The 20,768-nt window shown below is 39.9% G+C and overlaps 1 protein-coding gene across 1 annotated transcript in view; it reads right to left on the bottom strand.

Annotated features, from left to right (window-relative positions):
* Nucleotides 1-15,434, bottom strand: part of FMN2 (formin 2) — a 370,583-nt gene extending 355,149 nt beyond the window's left edge. The window contains 1 exon segment of the mRNA XM_027609713.2: nt 13,660-15,434. Within this exon segment, the coding sequence (XP_027465514.2) occupies nt 13,660-15,226 (1,567 nt within the window). The 5' untranslated portion in view covers nt 15,227-15,434.
* Between the last annotated feature and the right edge of the window lie 5,334 nt (nt 15,435-20,768).

Below are 20,768 nucleotides of genomic sequence, written 5' to 3'. Positions count from 1 at the left end.
ACCAAAGGCAATGATTTAATCAATCAAACCTATATAATGAAGCCTCCTTAAAAACCAGGACGGGCTTAGGAGCACTTCCAGGTTGGTAAACACATGGAGATTTGGGGAGAATGGCAAGCTAAGAAAACATAAGAGTTCCACACCTTCCCCATACCTTTCTCTATGTAGCTCTTTCATCTGACTGTTCCTGAGTCATATCCTTTTATAATAAACTTTTATAATAAAGTCATATCCTTTTATGGTAATCTAGGAAGTAAAATATTTCTCTGAGCTCTGTAAGCTGCTCTAGCAAATTAATTGAACCCAAGGAGAGGGCTGTTGGAACCTATAGCTGGTCAGTCAGAAGCCCAGGTGGCAACCTAGACTTTTGGTTGGCATTTGAAGAGGGGGCAGTCTGGTAGGATTGAACCCTTACCCTGTGGGATCTGATGCTCTCTCCAGGTAGATAATATCAAAATTAAGTTGAATTACAAAACACCTAGCTGATGTCATAAAGAATTGCTTAGTGCTGCAGGAAAAAAACACACATACACTAGATCAGAAACCCAAAAAAAACCCATATAGTTGGATCAGACTCCTAACTATAAGCTTTAGATATTACCAACTAACCTTCAGGTTTAAAAAATATTTATAAAGGAAATCATACCACACAACTGAAAGACACTAAAAAGATTTCTTTATCCCAACAATAACTAGAAATAATACAAAAGTAAGATACCACTACCCTTAGCAATAAAACATATGCAGCTTCAGCAAAGAAAACAAAAATCCTCTGTGGAAAAAAGTCTAGAACTCTAGTAAAAGAACATAAATGATCTAAATAAATGAAGAGGTCTTTCACAGTCATGGATGATATCACAGAAGTGACAATAATCCTTAATTTAATCTAAAATTTAATAAAATATCAATCAAACACCATCAGGACTTTTTTTAAGAAACCCTACACTTATAGAGAAGACAACAGGTCCAACAACTTTGAAAAAGGGGACACTTCCAGATAAATATAGACATTGCAAAGTAAGGACTGCATAATACTGACTGAAGACAGAAAATCAAACGTAAAAGGAATAGACCCTCAGAAAGAAACTTACCTATATATGGGAATCACATAAAGGTGGTATGAAAAATCAATGTGTAAAAACTATATAGGAGATGATGTTGAAAAACTGGCTTGCCATATTAAGAAGAATAAAACTGAATCCCTACGTTACATCATACACTCAAGAGGATGCTAGATAGTTCAAAGGCTTAAATGTAAAGGGTGAAATGATAAAGCTAATAGAAGACTATGGAGAAGAGAATGTAACCTAGGAATAAGACAAAATTCCTTAAATGAGAAGAAAATAGCACAAAACATAAGTGAAAACTAGAATCAGTCATATCAAAATTTAAGTATTTCCTGTTCAAGCAGGGACACAACAAATGTAAAGGAGGTATGAAATATTAGAGGAAGATATATATAATGCCTAAAACTGATTCTATATGTTAAGATTCCAATGATTCCATACAACTGAAACCACTCCATACAGTTTAAATAGTAAGAGACTTACTACAGGGCATTTCCTATTGTACAGAATCTTGGAAGTGTTGAAGAAAAAGATTCAAGCATCTTTTTAGAACTACTCACCAAGAACCAACTTAAAACCAGGCCACCAGGGAAGTGGCTGCCTCCTCTCTGATCTCAAGTCCTGGCCTCCAAGAGCACAGTCCCACCGCTAGAATTAGGAAGCCTCATGGCTGGATGTTACCTCTGCCGCCAGCCCCAGAACCGTGCTCCCCCAGCTACCAGCCACACGGGAGCAGGGACACACCATGCCCCACCCTTGATCTCAGGAAAAGAACATCTGAACACCAGACCTTTGCTGACACTGCCCCAGAAGAATCTATAGTTCCTCAGCTATACGTGTAAGTGCAAACAATAAAAGTCAGTCGTTGGCTTCATTTGGGTCTTCCAAACCTGGTGGCAATTCATCAAACCTAAGCTACATTTGAAACAAAACCTGCAAGGGACTCTGAAAAGCATCACGTTTATGCTAGCCTCTAATACAAGGAAAGAAAACCAGGAGTTTAGTGACAATCCCTCATATCCTTAACATTGGTAATAAAATAATACCAAGAATATACAAAGATACAAAGAACCCTTATGAATAAGTAAGGAAAGTCAGGAAACACGATAGAAAAAGATAAGAGGATATGAACAGGCAATTCACAGATGGGTTTACCCAAATGGCTAAAAATAAGCTATCAGATAAATATAAAATAAAAATACTGCTTTCCCTCATTGGATTGGTAAAAATTCAAAAATTAGATAAGTGCTAAGTCACTGCTTTAATAGAATAAAAACTGGGGAAAACATTCCAGAAGATAATCTGACAGTACCTAGACAAATTAAGTAAATATTTTATGGCCCAGCAACCACATTCCTGAATAACTATCCCAGAGAAATTCTCACACAAGACCCCACACAGGAAGATTCAGTAGTGTTGTCTGTAGTTGTAGAGAAGAATGAGAGTCCAGATGTTCATCCCTGTGCAAACACTTAAAATATGAGGAACGTCCGGAGCAACCTCACTGCACAACCATAGGGTACATGAGTCACACACAATAAAAGGTGAGCAGTGTGTACAACCCAGCAGAACCCTCACTTTTTGGAATATTATAGAGCAATTAAGAAGCAATGAACTTGATAGTCACCCAGAAAAATTTGTAAATTTTTTTCCAAAGGCTGCTGAGTTTTGTTGTTGTTGTTGTTTTGTTTTTTAAGCAACACAAAGGAGCACCCGGGTGGCCCAGTGGGTAAAACGACTGACTCCTAGTTTCAAGATTTGGCTCAGGTCGTGATCTCAGGGTTATGAGATCAAGCCCCGCATGGAGCTCTGGGCTTAGGGGGAAGTCTGCTTAAGACTCTCTCTCCCTCTGCTCCTCCTTGCTCTCTCTCAAATATATAAATAAATCTTTCAAAATAAAAAACAAAAAGCAATAGAAAGAAGTCCAACTCAGAATGTTTGTATAAACTAAAACATATACAGAAATATTTCATACTTTACAAAAATACATACAATTTCAAGGATGTCAATCAAACGTCAAAAGCAGTTCCCTTAAAAAAAACAAACAGAAACAAAAACAAAAAACACCAGTTCCCTATGCCCTTTGGGAGAGCAAAGTAGGAAATGAACATACAGCTATTCCCTGCTTTTCAAAAAGTCACATAATGCCAATTTGTTTTTGCAAAAGATCCATGTTAGTACTTATTTTCACTCACCAAAAGAAATCAAAGAGGACTTTTTAGCTTTTTTCGAAAAAAAGGTAAAAAGCGAAAATAGCATTCAACATTTGTTTTCTAGCAGGCCTTTACGGAGGCCGCGCACATCCCAAGCCTCGAGAGTGGCGCCGCCCAGCGCCGCCCCGAGGAACTGCACTCAGGATGTCAGCATCATGCCACCAGAGCTTTGAACAGTGTCTGTTTGAGCATCTGTACTGTATCTTGGTTTATTTTGTGCAGTCAACAGCAAGATGTGTCCTAAGGTATCAGAAAAAGCCTAAGAGGTTATTTTTTTTGAGTCTGGGAACCCTCAAAATTTTTCCCATATAAATTAATGTTAATTGTCTCTTTGCCTTACACCATTTCGGCTTACAAAAGTTTGCGTAGGAATGCTGTAGTTTTGGATAACGAAGGAAACCTACACAGGGAATACATATGGGCAAAATGAAGAGTCTTGCATGGACTGATGATGGGGTGTGTCATGTACTGAGGATATGAGTAAATGCTCTTTTTTTTCCTGAAGATCAGGAAGAGCATGTCAGTAATACTTAAAACTACTAGAGAGAACGTGAGATATCTGAAGAACTGAAACATTCAGGACAAGATTAGAGACAGACTGAGCAACACGGAGAGGATAAAACCACAGAGCATTAAACTATTAATACATATATAGTAGAGATTTTAAAACTTTAGCCTCAGGGCAGTAGGGAATCATTGAAATGTTTCTAAACTACCCTGGCCAGCTCATCTTTATATCGTTAATAATTTACCCTCTTGTCTTGTAGAGAATTATCAGAGAAGAGCCAGAGCCATGCTGTCGAAGTGGGATGTGCCTGATGCCCAGGAGAGAGATAGGAGCTAGAGATTGCTAACTTGAGTTGGTAACAAAACCAAAAGGAAATTGGTGGCTCAACCTTAGGGATTAGCCTAAACCTACCTAAATCTGCAGGCCCAGCTTTTACTACCCCAAGGCAGATGGTGGTGAAAATGATCTGTGAATTTAGAATCAAATAAGGCTCCTTACAGAAATAATCCAAATCAGAGATAAAAGTCTTCTAGGATGACTTTCTCACTTATATCACATGTTTGGCCCAGACAACGATCTCTCTACAGAAATCACTGCAGTTCTTGTTCAACCTTATATGCCCACCCGCAATATGCTAGATCCAACAGAGTCAACACACTTTTGGATTTTTCTAAAATTGGAAGAGACAGATCAAATCCTATATCCTGAAATAAACTACCAGGATACTATCCAAACATTTAACACCCTCAAAGCCATTTAACCAAAATAGCACTACAAGGACAGTAAGATATAATCGTCTTGCAGAACATCTTAGGTAGCTGCAAAATATAACACCTCCCATAAAGAATTTGCATACCTTATGCCTCCAAAGGGGAAGTATTAGTCTACAGATTTAAAAGGGGGTGGAGTGGAAGGAGGAGGAGCCAAAGATCTATAAGTACCTAGGTTAAAAAATGAGTTGCAAAAGATAATCTCTTTTGTTATCCCATTGTTTTCATTATTCTTTTAAAAGATGAGAGTTGTATGTTAATAATGAAGAGACTCATTGTTTACATAACTATCCACAGGGTATTCAAATGAGTTCATTTGTCATCCTGAAATAGTTCTATTCTAGTCTATTTGCTTCTTAATGGGCTTAAACAAGCTGCACTTCTTTAAGGACAATAAAACAAGAAGTAAAAATCTTAGGAGTTCTCAAAATCTTCTAGCCTCAGTCTCTAAGAAAGTTTTTAAGCCAATGAAAACTTCTACATGGAATACCACAGATTAATAAAAATTATGAGTAAGCATATAGCACAGAAGGGAAAATTGAAAACATACCAAAACCAATATAGTTGAACCTTGAGCAACGATGGTTTGAACTATATAGGTGTGCACCTACACAAGGAATTTTTTTTTTATAAATACAATACAATACTATAAATGTATTTTAACTTCCTTATTATTTTTTTAAAGATTTTATTTATTTGAGAGAGAGTGCATGAGCAGGGGGAGGGGCAGAGGGAGAGGGAGAAGCAGGCTCCCTGCTGATTGCGCCTGATGCGGGCTCAATCCCAGGACGCCGAGATCATGACCTGAGCCAAAGGCAGACACTTAACCAACTGAGCCACTCAGATGTTCCAACTTCCTTATTATTTTTTAATAACATTTTCTTTTTCCTAGGTTACCATATTGTAAGAATAGAGTAAATAATACATATAACATACAAAATATGTTTTAATAGACTGTTTGTTATTGGTAAGTTTTACGGCCAATAGTAGGCTATTAGTATTTAGGTTTTGGGGGAGTCAAAAGTTATATATGGATTTTTGATGGGGTAGGGGGCTGGTGCCTCTAATCCCTGTGTTGTTCAAGGGTCAACTGTATGTTAAAGTACAATGAAATAAAAGAATTAATAGTACTACTTTTTTTGAGCAGTTTAAACCAAAAAAAAAAAAAAATGCAAAGTCAACTATCCATCCAAAAATAGGAGATGACTTATATTGTAGATAATAAATCCAAAAAGAACTTGCTCAATTTTGATGTCAATATTAGAAAGACTCCATATACATATGCTCATTATACTTCTTGCATCATAAATTATACAACACAGCTTTCCTTTTCAGAAAACATGTCAACCATATACCATACATAGTCACTACCTTAGTGTTCAAAAACACAAGATCCTAGATTCACATCAGGTAATGGCAGTCCAACCAATCCAAATCTTCTGTAGTATCAATCAACAATTGGTCAAAACTGCTCTCACCATCACTTACTACCAATACCCAATCTTTACCCCACGGTATAAATGGATCCTCCCTCACAGGAATTTTCTTCATCTCTGACAATAAAGAAAAACTAAATATGAAGAGTATCACTATTAGGAGAAAAAGTAACTGCTGAAACTGTCACTTCTATAGAATTCAAGGTTGGATGAGACCTGGACGAAGCAGCTTTCGTTTTTGTACCTAGGAAACCAGGGTACCAAGAAGAGGTAAGAAATTGTTGCCTCGGGTCTTCCAGGAAATCGGTAAGATACTGTAAAAGGCAGGCAAATTGAAAGATTTCTCAGCCTGAACTACTGTCATAGCAGTGCTATGAACTTACTAATAAACATCATTCTTTCCCCTCCTGTGTATGCAAAGCAACAATTTAAATGACACAGAATTAATTTCCAATATATATCCACTATATTCCTGGGTACTACAACAAAGAACCCTTCTGCTTGAAGTATAAAAAGAGATGCAACTGAGTAGTGTTTAAGCATCATTTTAAAACACTGTACAGGCTTAATTTCCTCATTCCCCCTGAAAATAAAAAGACTATCTTCAGCCCATCGTGGCTCTGGTATAACAGAAAATACAGCTTCGAGTGGGTCCAAGATGTATGGAAACTGACTGGATCACAGAAGAGCGGTAGCTATTTTCCTATCCAATCAACACCTCCCAGGACATCCTTGGAAAGGGGGAAGACATAGATGTTTCCCTTTCTCTCATCCAGAGAGAAGCAAGTGTCAAAAGAGTAACAATTCTCCAGCGTAGTCAGAGTCCTCTTGCAGCATCCAATAACTGTCATTATTCGTTCATGTAACATTGAGGTGATAATACCTTGCTTTACCAAATAGCATTTCAAATTGCTTGGAAGTAATATTTGTCATATATCTATATTTTTAATATAAAAAAGCCTGGGAAAGTTTTCAGCCACTAAAGTTATATCCAATAACTATCAAGTCACAAGCAGTACTTACTTGTTTCTTCCTAATGGTCCCTTAATGCTAAATTTCATTAACATCAGGTTATTACTTACAACGCAAGAGCAGGAATAAACAGAGTAATAAAATTTTCTCTATTTCCTTACTTCCTCTTTCATTACCAATACAATTTATAATCGGAAGCTCAATTACTGTATTATCGTTGCTATTTTAAAATCAACCAACAAATATAAGAATAGATGTTCTCTCAAAACAAGTTCTATCAAAGTATCATTCTACTTTCATCAAGTACAATCATACCTCAATGAAAATAATTAATTTTGACTAATCAAAAATGTTAGTAATTTTCCAGCTTGAATTCAATAGGAAGTTACCAATAGATGTTCTCTCAAAACAAGTTCTATCAAAGTATCATTCTACTTTCATCAGGTGCAATCATACCTCAATGAAAATAATTAATTTTGACTAATCAAAAATGTTAGTAATTTTCCAGCTTGAATTCAATAGGAAGTTACCAATACTAAATACCCATCTTGCCTGTTCAAAAAAAATGGCAGGGGCGCTTGGGTGGCTCAGTCGGCTGAACGTTCGACTCCTGGTTTCTGCTCAGGTCATGATGTCAGGGTCATGAGATCGAGCCCTGCATAGGGCTCCATGCTCAGGAGGGAGTCTGTTTGAGATTCTCTCTCTCTCCCTCTCCCTCTGTTCCTCCCCCAACTCGTGCTCATTCTCTCTCTAAAGTAAATAAATCAAGGTGTTTAAAAAAATAAGTAAAAATTTTTAAAATGGCAAACAATTATTCATAAAGACCTCAGTATGCTAAGTGTCCATCACATTCACTGGCCCACAGCAGGCACAGAAAAGATACTGGTGGATGTGTTGATAGAAGATTAGATGATGGACAGAATCAGATGTGTATACAAGGAGGAAGGAAAAGCAGAAACAGGTGAGAAAAAAGACCAATGAATCTCTAAACCCAAGAAGTATACATAATATGATGCAGACGGTAAATGCAGAGATACTGAAATAAAGGATGCCAGTTAGGGGTAGCTGATAAAGACACAAACAATGAAAATGGGAATTTAATCAGCGCTTTCAGATGCTCAATCAAGAGAGACAAATAGCATGGTCCAAGAGGATAAAAACTTCAAGACAAAGGCACAAGTCAGGAAAATGAAATGCACATTCATAAAGCAGTAAGCAGGTTAACCTGTCTAGAGTTGAGAGCTTATGAAGGAAATTGCGGGAGGTTAAGGCTGCAAAGTCAAGCGTTGCCACCCAGATGCTGTGCAGAATATAAATACTAAGGGTGTCTGCCCGCTGTCTCTTCTTCCCCACCCCTCCTTTAAAAATTAGCAACTGCACCTAATCCAAACCTGGAAGGAAACCTACAATCATAGAGAATGATAAAAGGGGGGAAAAATGATGCATAAATGACTGGGAATAAAACAGTGATTAGGTATATTAATCAAGCTTCTGCATACAACTTCAGAGTTGTTTTGTTTTGTTTTAACCAATTTGGTTTTGGACCACTTTGAGCAATGAAGCAGAAGAGGAAAGGAAATAGCACCAATTATGTGCCTCCTACATACCAGGCAGAGTTGTAGTGGCTTTATATGTACTATTTCATTTAATCTTAACATCATTAATTTGAAATTACTCCTTTAGCTTCATGTATGTAAGGAAAAATTACTTGAGAGTCACTTAAAAAAGCTAGGATACCAATTTTTCTAGAATAACTGCTGTACCATCAGCTGAGTGTCTATGTTCAGCACCTTTTTAATAGAATCAGAAGGAAACAACACCTCTAAAAGCACCTGTTCAATTTCAAATACACATGGCTTACAGCCTCGTGCCTAAATGCGCTTAAAAGTAGGCCAGTCCTCAGCTCATAAAGCAGTCATTAAAACCCATCAGTGGGGTACCAGACTTCAATCCAAAATAGTCTTAAAGAAATCGTGAGAAAGGATGTTTCAGACCAAACTAAAATGATTTAAGAACAGTGCTTCCAGTCCCAGCTTTTGTTACCAAAATCTATTCTGATATATGGAACCCAGTAAGTCAAAATACAGGAAAAAGAACAGCATTCATATAATCCCCTTTCCTGTTATAGAAAGACAGATGCATTATATATACAATCAGGGATGATTTCTGACTTTCCTTCATGTACTGGACATGAAGGACATCTATACTCTGTCAGATGCTGACACTAGAAATAAGACAGCAACTGGCCTTCACAAATTCACAGTTAAATAATTTAACAAGCTATGTAAGAAAACCTCCACTCCTGGAGTGGAGTAGCTCTAGGGATATAAAACTCAAGATAACCTTTAGAAAAGCCAAAATGAGAGTCATACAATCCAAATGCTAATGCGCAAGCCATTTACTAATTAGCTAGTCATTTAAAAGCTCACTGATACACTTGATTTTATTTTATACACGTTAACAACAGATTTTCTTATCTAAGTACATACCCTAGATGAAGCTTTTACTAGCTTAATGCCCTTAGACAAGTTGCTTCACTTGTCTGGACCTTGCTTAGCTCGTTGGGAAAATGGAGATAAATAGCTATACTTCAAGACGGTTCTAAGGATTACAGATAATTACGGAATGCACCACACAGTGTCTGGCATCTAGTAAAAGTGTAATAAATATAACTTGACATCATAATTACAGAATTTGCCAACTGATAACAAATTGATCAGAAAAATCAAATCAGAAGTATGAGGGGTGGGGACGAGAAAAAGCTCTGTGAATGAATAGCTGATGGGAAGGAAGGAGTCAGGAAACAAAGATGCAAAAACTCAGAAAGGACAGATGGGAGCCAGCAGCCTGCACACTTGATGAGCTGTTGAGGGCATCCCCAATGTTTTCACAGCATGTAAAAATGACCTGCCTGAAGATGACATTAAGCCATTTAAAACAGATTAAACTTTGACTCCATGTGTTTTAAAAAGGACAGATCAGCACATAATTGATTTCGGAAAGATTCCTATCAAAAGTGAGTTGGCATCACAAATTTAACATTTTACATGTCCAAACTTTAACGAACTGCAAAAATCTATTAACAAGCTTCTGCTAGACTCAATGTACAAAGGAACCTCTCAAATTTCAGAAGCCATTTTTTTCTACTCAACACTGAAACAGATGTATGTCAAACAAATTAACTGTGGGAATATTTCAGTGCAATGCCCTAAAACATCATCAGTTTTTAACAACTAAAACAAAATAAAGTTTTGGTCTCCGTCATCACTAAATGTTTTTATATCTACCAAACAAATACAAACATGGGCCATGAAGATCTCTTTCCACTTGAATTTTCTCCCTACATTTGGAAGGCAGTAAAAAGCGAAAAACATCTGTTCCTTTCTGCAGAGCTGACAACCCTCATTCTACGGTTTAAAAATAAAAGATGTTTATGGAGGCTTATAGATATAATGATCACCTGCTTCAAAGGCAGCAGGCAATTAATGGATCCAAAGACATGCAAAATTAAGGCCAAAAAAAACCAATTTCCCTAAGGAGAATGCCACTGTTGCTCAGGCCTCTGGTAATACCCAAGACACCATAAAACTGTAGAGGATGGTAAAGAACCAAATGTGATAGCAGATGACAAGAAAATAGTCGGCAATGGAGAAACAGGGGCATGTGTCCTTCTGGATTCACTATACCACCACAAGAACAGTTTCCCTGAGAGCTGCCCAGAGAGAATCTGCTTCAGTCTGACCAACAATCACTCTTCTTCCAGCCCAAGGAAGGCCAGATGTTCAACAATTAAAGGGATTGACCTTATTAAAAACAGAACCTGAAAATTCTCCTAAGTGAAGATTTAAAATTCTGTATTTTTTATAAACAGTTTTTACTCTGTGTTGTCTTACATCACCAAACATTCAAAAATGAGTACTAAGCAAGAACATTCACACCTAAACCAGTAGACTAGGCTTCTATTTCTGGCTCTGCCTCTGAATGAGTCACACTGTGACCTTGAGAAAGTCATTTCATCTCTTTACCTACCTGCATTTCCCCCCTAGTTACAAGATTAGGTTAAACCTATCGATTTCTTTTAAAGAGAGTGAGTGGGTGAAATAAATATTTGGAAATGGCTACACAAATATCCACTGATCGCTGACCAGCTGTATCCAAACATCAAAGACAAAGTCGGTGATGTCCATGTTAAAACAACTCGCACTGCACTCTTGCCCTGCAGAGTAAAACATTCTCCCTGGCGCAGCCAACAGAAAACAGGTGCTTACTGAACAGGACTCCTTGAAGAGTCTGAAATTTCAAATTTGGAAATACTTAGCAAATTAAAATACAATGCAAATAACAAGAATAAGCTTTTTTTTCCTCCTCTTAAGGAAAACAAATCTTCAACCTGTTTAGGGCCTATGATCTTCAAGGACTCTGATCAATCTTCCTATGAAGTCTTTTTCCCTGACCCCTGCCAAGGAGATCAGTCCCTTTACCCTTGATGCTCCCAGAGGACAGCACTACACCCCTCCATTGCCCCTGAGTACTACCCTGGAGAAGCAGAACCATGATTTAATGACCTTTGTAGGTCCTGTCACTAACATATTGCCTGGTATAATGTGGGTGCCCAGAATATATACATATACATTTGTAAAATTTAAGGAATGAATGTATATCCAAAGTCTAATGCTATTAGAAAGAGCAACCATTAATATTAATAAGCGATAATGTGAATCATGGTGATATTTTCATTTAAAAATATATATTTATAGGGGCACCCGGGTGGCTCGGTGTGTTGAGTGTCTGGCTCTTGGTTTTGGTCAGGTCATGATCTCAGGGTCCTGGGATCTAGCCCCAAGTCTGGGCTTTGTGCTCAGTGGGGAATCTGCTTGAGGTTCTCTCCCCCACCCCTCCCCCTTCCCCTGCGCACGCACTCGCTCTCAAATAAATAAATCTTTTTTAAAATATATATATATATATACACATATATATTTATAAATGAATGATTACCTAGGTAAAGAGGAAACACATGATTTCTCACCAACACTAAATTCACAAAATTAACTGAAGAACTTTCCTGTCTTCTTTCTTTAAAAATGGTCTTTCGGGGATTTTTTTTTTTTTTTTTTTTTACAATTTATCTGAAGGGTTTTAGACTATAAGCATTACTTTTAATTTAACCTACACAATAAAGGGAAGGGAAGAGAAGTTAAAAAAGAGAGAGGGAAAGGGAGCAAGCAATAAATAAATGAACAAAGTGAATAAAAAAGGCTACTCTTAAGAATCTAGAAATGTAAAATAAAAGGTAATCCATAAGTGAAAATAAAAATGTAGTAATACAAGGAACTACCACAACATTAATGGCATTTGGCCAAAGTCGCTATGCCCATTGAGAAATGTCACTTAAGAAGTGTTTTATAGATAACCCATTTATTAAAGTAATAGAACAGAGGATGTTAAGCTTTTCAAATTACATTTGAAATTTTTAGTCATTCAATTATTTATCACAAACCTACCAGTAATTGCATAAATTTTCATTCTTTCCTACTCCTTAAATTCTTACAGCCAGTATTTCCTTTCATAATAAAGAGTAGAAGTAAGAGAACATGAAACAAACTGTCACTCTACCAGTGGGTACTTCAGGTAAGGCCTTGGGACCTAGAAGCCTATAAGAAAGGATAAACTCATTATACTACTTGCTTTTTAATCACAGTAAGTGAACCCCTTAGCTGGGCTTTATGGTGTCCATCAGAATCTATTACAAAGGCTAAAGAGAGGTACCAGTTGGATTACATGTCCTTTTGGTTTCTCACCTTCACTATCTCCAAGCTATACCCTGTTTTGATTGGACATAAAGCCAAATGAAAATTATCTCTAATATTCTATTTCATTATTTATTAACTTTCTAATACCATGTATCAGATTTGGTTGCATCAGCAAATAGGAATGTTACCTTAACTTCTTTTTTTTTTAATGTTTTATTTATTTATTCATGAGAGTCAGAGGCAGAGGAAGAAGCAGGCTCCCCGCCGAGCAGGGAGCCGGATGCGGGGCTCGATCCCAGAACCCTGGGATCATGACCTGAGCCTGAGGCAGACGCTTAACCATCTGAGCCACCCAGGCGCCCAGGAACGTTCCCTTAACTTCTATGAGTAGTCTACCCAGATTGCTGCAAAATAGAAACTACATATTACATACATACATATACACACACATATTAGAGTAGTCAGAGGTCGCCTCTGGATAGTACTGGAATAAATTATTTGTTTCTCCAACATTGACCCTTGTCAAAGAATCATTAATAATTTTGCTCTTTTTAATGCTGTGGGGATAAGGACAGACAGAGAATGATGGTTCAGCTAACTAGGCCAAAAAAAAAAGAGTTGATCTGCCTGGTGGGCCCCTGGACATAGAGAACAGCACATGTTTTGGAGAAATGGACAGAGGAGCCCTTTCTTGAGATGACTTAGGAGAGACACAACAAAGTTGTTCTCTCTGTATATAAAGAAAGAAAAAAGGAAAGGGGAGAAAAGAAAAGAAAAGAAAAAGAAAAAAGAAATTTTACTGAACTGGTGTGCAGGACCTGAAAAGGACTCCCCTAAGAAGGCAGGATATGCCCTAAGCAGGTCTAGGCGTCTCAGAGTGCGGAGAGCAGGTGAGGGCGGAAGGCCCTGATTGGCAGGCAACCCGGCGGCAGGGTGCACTCACCTGTGAACACGTTCTGGAAACAATCAGCAGCCGCCTGTGCCCCAGACACCTTGGCCGCCTGCACTGGTGGCGCCCCACCGCTCCCCTCCGAGGCCACCCCGCGTTCCAGCAGGTGCGCAGAGCCCCCGGCCGGGGGCGCACGGCTGCCCAGCTCCTCAGTCCAGTCGGCTGAACGGCTGAGGCCGCAGGCGAGGCCGTTATCAGCCCGGTGCTTCTTGGCTGGAGCAGCGGCCGAGACTAGGGAAGCTCTGGGCCCCCGGCTCAGGGAGGACTCTAGCCGCCTCTTGATCCTGGGGCTCTGGCTGGGGGACTGAGAGGGGGAGTGATTGGGCGAGCTGAGCTGCCGGGTGGTGGTCTTGATGTAGCAGGGAGTGATGAGCGGGTAGGGCTTGAAGCAGCGCGGGCTCGGCGCAGGGCTGCTGGGCAGGGAGGCAGCTGCCAGGGCGCCGGGCCTGCTGGGCTCCCCCTCGGGCTCTGTCCCCAGCCTCGGGGGAACCTCTTCCACCCCCGGACCCCACGTCTCCCCTGGAGAGTCTCGGGGGGCATCCTCAAATGCATCTTCCTCGCCCTCCTCGTCAGTGTCCCCAGCCCCTGGGCCGGCAGCTCTGGCCGAGCCCTCTCCCGGCGGGGCCTCAGGGAACGGGAAGGCGGGGGAGGAGGGCGAGGCTGCGGCTGCGGGCTGGCCCTCAGGCAGGCCAGGCATCGCCAAGGCTCCAGGGCCGCTGGGGGGCGGTGGCTGCTCAGGCACCTGGGGCTCGGTGGCCAGGCTGCCAGGCAGGTCAGAAAGCGCAGACAGAGCCCGCTCCGGGTCAGGACTGCAAGGGGCCTCCCGGGCTGCGCTGCTGGAACCCAGCAAGTACTGGTCCAGGCCCAAGAAGGCCCCGGGCTGGGGGGAGGCGGCTGCGGAGGGCGCTGCAGGCTCCTCGGAGCCCCGCTGCTGCTGCCGCTGCTGCTGCTGGCGGATCGCCTGCTGAATGTCTGAAAGCAAATCCTCTTGCTCCGTGGCCGAGTGGAAGCTATAGATGTCCGTGTCCGAGCCTGAACTGGTCCTTTGTCCATCCTGCATCCCCACGGTTGTTTCCAAATCCTCCAAGACCACCCTGCCCCCAACCCCAGCATCAGTGGGTCCATGGCCACTCGGACGGGTTACCTCGAATGGGTCAGCACACTCGGTATCCGACAGGCCCGTCTCGTCTGCCGAGAGGCTGAGGTCTGGAGTCTTGGTGACCAGAGAATGCGCGCTGTCCAGCTCCCCGGTCTGCAGGGCCTGGGAGTCCAGCACATCCTCGCGGGAGCCACCGGTGCTTTTCCCCTTGGACAGGTTCTTCCTGATCCGCAGGTTGGAAAACACTGAGGCTCTAGATTCCGACTTGCTCTTCTTCTTGCCTGGCTCCCCCCCGCCGCCACCCCCTCCCCCCTTGCCGTGCTTGCCCAACGCCTTCTTGCCCCCGCTCCCCTTCTTTGTGGCTTCCACATCTCTGGGCCCAACAGCATCCTCTGCGCTGCTTCCGCCTTCGTGCAAGGCATCACCTGCGCTCCTCTTCAGCTTCCCATCCTGGTTCCCCATGTTGCAATCCCGCCGCTGAGCCGAGGCGCCTCCAACACTCAGGCCATGCCGGCCCTCCTTGGCCCCCAGCCCGCACAGGGGTAGGCACGGGGGCCAGTCAAGCGGCCCGGCAAGCCTCTGGGCGAGGAGGCCAACGCGCGTGGGGTTGGCCCTGCTCGCATCTGCCGCCTCTTTGCACAATGCGTGCCTGCTCCTGCGGCTGCAGTGCCTGTGCCTGCAGCCCAGAGCAAGCGGGGCTCGAACATGCTCAGTGCAGCACCCAGAGCCAGCCAATGGCAGCGCAGAACGCAGTCCGGGCCTGGCCCCCCAATGGCCGCCGCCGACCCCTCCGCCCTCGCTTGGCTCCTCAGCGAAGCGGGGCGCGAAAAATGTTTGCTCTATCTCGGGGACTTTCATCTCCACCGTGTGAATCGAATGCATTGTCCCCGTGGAAGAAGTTCGTCAGCTGGAAGATACACAAGGAACTTCAAAGCTCCGGGACCTGCGATGAAGAAAGTTAAACAAAAAAAGAGAATTTTAGATGGGGGGAAACTGAAGCCACGTTCCAATTTGGAGGTGCTACAATATCGAAGCCATATATACTACCCACCCCTCCCCACAACGTGCCTGCAGAAACATGGCTCTTCAATAAATATTTGTTGACTGAATGGATTGTTCTTTTAATAACTGATCATCTTGAACAGTGTTAATGTGCTTGAGCACATGCTTTAGGAAAGGTTACTACATATAGCTCTGCTTTTATGTTTGATGCAGACCTTGCATCTATTTACGTGAGAGAACATTAGCTGCCATTTCAAAAATTCATTTTTCAAACTTGGCATTTTCAAAAAATGGCAAGGTGAGGAAATAAAAAAAAATCCTAGGAGATTAGAGTTGATTAAAATGCTAATCTCCAAAATTCTATGTATTTACCATATAAATCAAATAGCATTTGTATTCCAAAAGGGTACATATACTATAATTCCCAGGAGGTCAAACTCATCAATATTAAACATGCTCCTATTGTTGTTGCATATAAAAAGGAAAAAGACAAAAAGGAAACACTCTTGGCACAAACACATGAAATCAGATGTTACGGTATAAACCACTGCTTCCCAACCAAACCCTTCAAGGCAAACTTTGTCCTTGCCTCTATTATAAAAGTTTGTAACAGTTTACTGTAACAGAGTTTCTTAACATTGTGGCTCCTATATTAATATAAAAATTTCCTTCATTATAAATCTTGTCACTGTTACTTAGGAAATTAATTTACCCATATTTAAAAAGCATTTTTAAACATCATAGGTATCTAAAGAAGCTCCAAGAGATTAAAGCAACTTTAATCAATAATGTTATAAGTATTTGAGTTGCAAATTCATCATTAACCAGTTCGAAAATATGGAGTAGCTATCGGACAAGTTAGTATTTTAAAGTAAGCCCAAAGGAGGAAAAAGTACTACATGTTATATGATGCAATTTAAATGCAGCAAGCAAAAAATGTTCCCTTGCATATTGTGAACTACATTTTAAACCTCTTTCCTCAACCATTTTTATCTAAAAAACAACAACAACAATAAAAGAAAAACAGTCCTATAAATCTTCGATGTAAAACTGTTATGTAGCAATAACTACTAGCATTTTTCAAATTATGTTCTTAAAAAGATAATTTAAAATCAGGCAGCCAGTCATTTTAGGTGGTCTTTTTGAGTAAATGGCTTGGAGAAATCAACTTTAATAACTCTAGCAGGGTAGCAACCCTGTCTCTCAACAGTTCCGGAGCGCTTAAAACCCTTTGTTTCCCCCTCTTTCACAAGACTGCTCTCTTCTAGAATGTAGGCTCCCTCTATGAGGGCACAATTCGCCTAAGGCTTTCAGAATTTTCTGCCTCTTTGAACACTGAGGTACTATGGATTTTTATTTTTGCTCTTTCCTTGACAAGACGTCTTTGACTCTGAACTATTTGGGGTTTTTTGTTTGTTTGTTTGTTTGTTTATTATTTACTTCTGTAATATGTTTAAGTTCCAGAGATTAATAAAAAGGAGAGAAGAAGGCAAGGAGGGAGGACAGGAGAGAGGAAAAGGAGAGTGAAGACTGCTGATGCTTTCACATCCTTTGAATGTGAAATAACAGATGACAATTCAGGAACAGGTCACAAGAGACAATGTTCTACTACACGCAAAGGCTAGTTGGAAACTCACAGTGTGGGCATCAAATGTAGGTAGGTACCCTCAAATCCAATTTAATAAATGAATAAGTTCAGGCTAAGAGATTTGTCCAAGGCCACATAGCAGCAAAGACAATACTTGAACCTATAGATTTAGGTTCCAAATTCTTTATAACAAACAACACTGCATAGTTTATTCTTTCACGGACTGGTAAGGGCATCAGGAAGGCAAGCAGTATTTAGTAATCCCAAAGATGCCTGAGACATGGTCTAAGCTTAACTCCATTTGATCAAGACAGGGTATCCTATCTCGAGCTGCAGAAAACGCATTTAACAAATAGAGATCCTACCTTGTGCCTGGCCAAATACTAAGTACCAGGATACAGAAAAGAAATGGCCTCTATATTCAAGAATCTAATCTAGCATAACTGTTAGTAAAAGTCTTTAGTATTAGCATCCCAAACAGACTCACAAAAAAAGTATATAAAGTTAGTTGCTACCCATTTTCCAATAGAGGCAATTGGATATGGATTTTAAAAATAATATAAGTATATCAAAAAACTTTTAAACAAATGTTGAATTCCAGCTCATAATATGCATATGTGAATGTAGTTGGGATAAATGTACTGAGCTCTGCAACTTACTCAAAAAGGCATCAAAAAATTAAGATGCTTTAATGGATGGATGGATACATGGATAGATAACATAATAAAGCAAGTATATTTAAATTTTAATTGTATAATTTAGGTGATGGATACATGCTATTGCTGTAAAATTTTTTCCACTCTTCTATATGTTTGAAATTTTTCATATTAAAATGTGGTATAAGAAAGTGGGTTGCAAGAATCTGTGAATTTCCCAGTGTCTTTGAAATAAAAATCATATAATGGTTAATAGCACTCAATAAACAGTAAATGAATAAGCAACCTTCCTCTCTTCACTTTTACCTGAGTTACATGTCATTTCTTCTTCTCTCTTCTTTCAGCTCTCCTCCTCCTCCATCATTCTCTCAATTCAGTATCTCTCAATACTGAAATGTTTTGATACGTGGGTTTTTAGGTTTCTCTCTGCTTCATCTTAGTGGAATGTTTGAGAATCTCTAACAAAACGATCAGATTGGATGTTCATATCCAACTCACCCTTTTCTCTGGCAGGTGAATAACCTTCTCTTGAAAGACAATTCTGTCCTGATATCACCTACTAAGACTTGGCCTCCTCAATCTGCCTCTCAGTCCAGACTTTACTCCTATACTACAGACTCCTGGACCCACTTTCTAGACAACAGTTCCATTGTCATGTCCCCACTCAAACCCACCGTATCTGAATGGGACTCCTCTTGTCTGGCATATTTCATCCTCCACTATTTTTTTTTTTTTTTTTTTTTTTTGCTCAGTAATAGCACCACAATCTCTCCAGTTGGCCAAACCCAGCTTGTTGCTAACTCCTGCCTTTCCCTCAGTCCACACAATTTACCAATCACAGAGACTTCTCTATTCTTCCTCCTTATGTCTCTTAAATCCACTCATCTCTTCAATCCCAACTGCCATTTCCCTGGTCTTTCTCCCACTCCCACCTCCAACTCCCATCTGCTCTTTCTTGCTATCATCAATGCTTCTCAACTGAGGAGATGATTTTCCTTCCCAGGGAATATTTGACCCTGTCTGGAGACATTTTGGGTTGTCATAATGTATGCTGCTGGTACAAACGATGTTGCTAAACATTATACATAGGACAGTACCCTCTCTTCAACCAAGAATGATCCAGCCCAAAATGCCAATAATGTTGTGGTTGAGCACCTGCTTTATCATGAAGCCTCTCACCGGAGCTGAGGGTCAACAAATGTCTAGTGCATGAGTAAAAGAATGGAAATTATTATTATTTTGAAAATTATTTCCCAGTTCATCAAGCCAAATCAGAAACTTGAAAGCAGAATCTAACAAGACAAGTAAGATTTTAACCACTGTGTCTATAGTACCAATATCTTATATGGAGCATTAACTCTTCTCTGAGACGTTCATATTCTATGACATGATGTATCTACATAAATACTCCAATTTTTCACATACTTGCTAACATTATAAAAAGCACTTAATCTTACAAGAAAATTTCAGGACAGAATCCCCAGAGCTCTTTTACAGAAATCATTATGTGGATCACAAACGAGAATTATGTGGCTTTCAATTTTTGCCATATTCTTTCATGTTATCACCAATGCAGTGCTTGGAAATTAAGTGCTTACAAAACTGAGAGAAAGTCAAACATTACTTTCCCCAAGAAATACAGAATGTGCTACAAATTTGTTCCTATTTTAGAAGAGTGAAAGTAAAGGAAATGCATTTTAGATCACGTGCATTTCTCACTGCTACAAGTAGAGCATAAACGTCCCTCCTAGATACCTGGGTACACTTTAGCTTTCAACATAGATTAGCCAAAAAGATTGGAAGGAAGGAAGAAAAGCATTTATTTTGTTCTTATGTCACAAGGAATCACCTGGTATCAAGTCTCTAGTTGTACCCTTTTTAAGTGAAGTTGGCCTTTCTACCTGAAAGGGGCCATCCAGGGACTCTTAAGTGAGTAATCAACAACTATTCAGAATTATCTATAGAAAACCCACTGTAAACCCATAATTTACCTTGTTCAGTAGCAAGAAGCAACAAAAAGCATTCTAAAGACAGAGCCAATAAGAAATTAAGATTGAAACAGCTAATCCTTGGCCTGGAGAGCCCTGTTCTCCAATCAAAATGTAACGCAAGCCTCATTGGTAACATAAATATTCTAGTAACGATATTTTAAAAGGCTAAAAGAAACAACATAATTTGAAGAGTACATTTTATTTAACCCAAAATATCCCAAATATTTCTATAAGAAATCAATAAAAGTTATTAGGGAGATACTTAACATTCCTCTTTTCCGTACTAAGTCTTTGAGATCGGTGTGAATTTTACCAACGGCAACACCTCAATTCAGACTAGTCCTGTTTCAATTGCTTAATAGCCATCTATGGCAAAAGGTCACTCTTTCTTGACAGTGCAGGCTTAGCCTTAGATTTTTCAGAGCTTTTTGAGCAACTCTTAGAATTTGCAAACACTAATCCAAACTGTGTTATTGAGTTTTAAAATAGTATTACACGTTTTGATAGACTCAAAATGACATGTAGGTAGTAGAACACTATATGTTTTCACATGTAAGCATAACATTTCTTATTTAATATATTATGGGAAAATATTGTAAACCTTTTATTAACCATTCAGTTTAATAGAGATGTAATTGGAGTAAGTCCTTGCTCTTGACAGAGCTTGCCACTACTACAATAAAAAATCCACGGAACAAACATGAGGAGATATTCTAGTGGGGCATCTGGCTGGCTCAGTTGGTAGAGCATGTGACTCTTGATCTCGG

This window comes from Zalophus californianus, chromosome 10, assembly GCF_009762305.2.
Source record: "Zalophus californianus isolate mZalCal1 chromosome 10, mZalCal1.pri.v2, whole genome shotgun sequence".
Taxonomy (NCBI): Eukaryota; Metazoa; Chordata; class Mammalia; order Carnivora; family Otariidae; genus Zalophus; species Zalophus californianus.
Note: the sequence above shows the minus strand (reverse complement) of the source record. Positions and strands in the feature narration are given on the sequence as shown.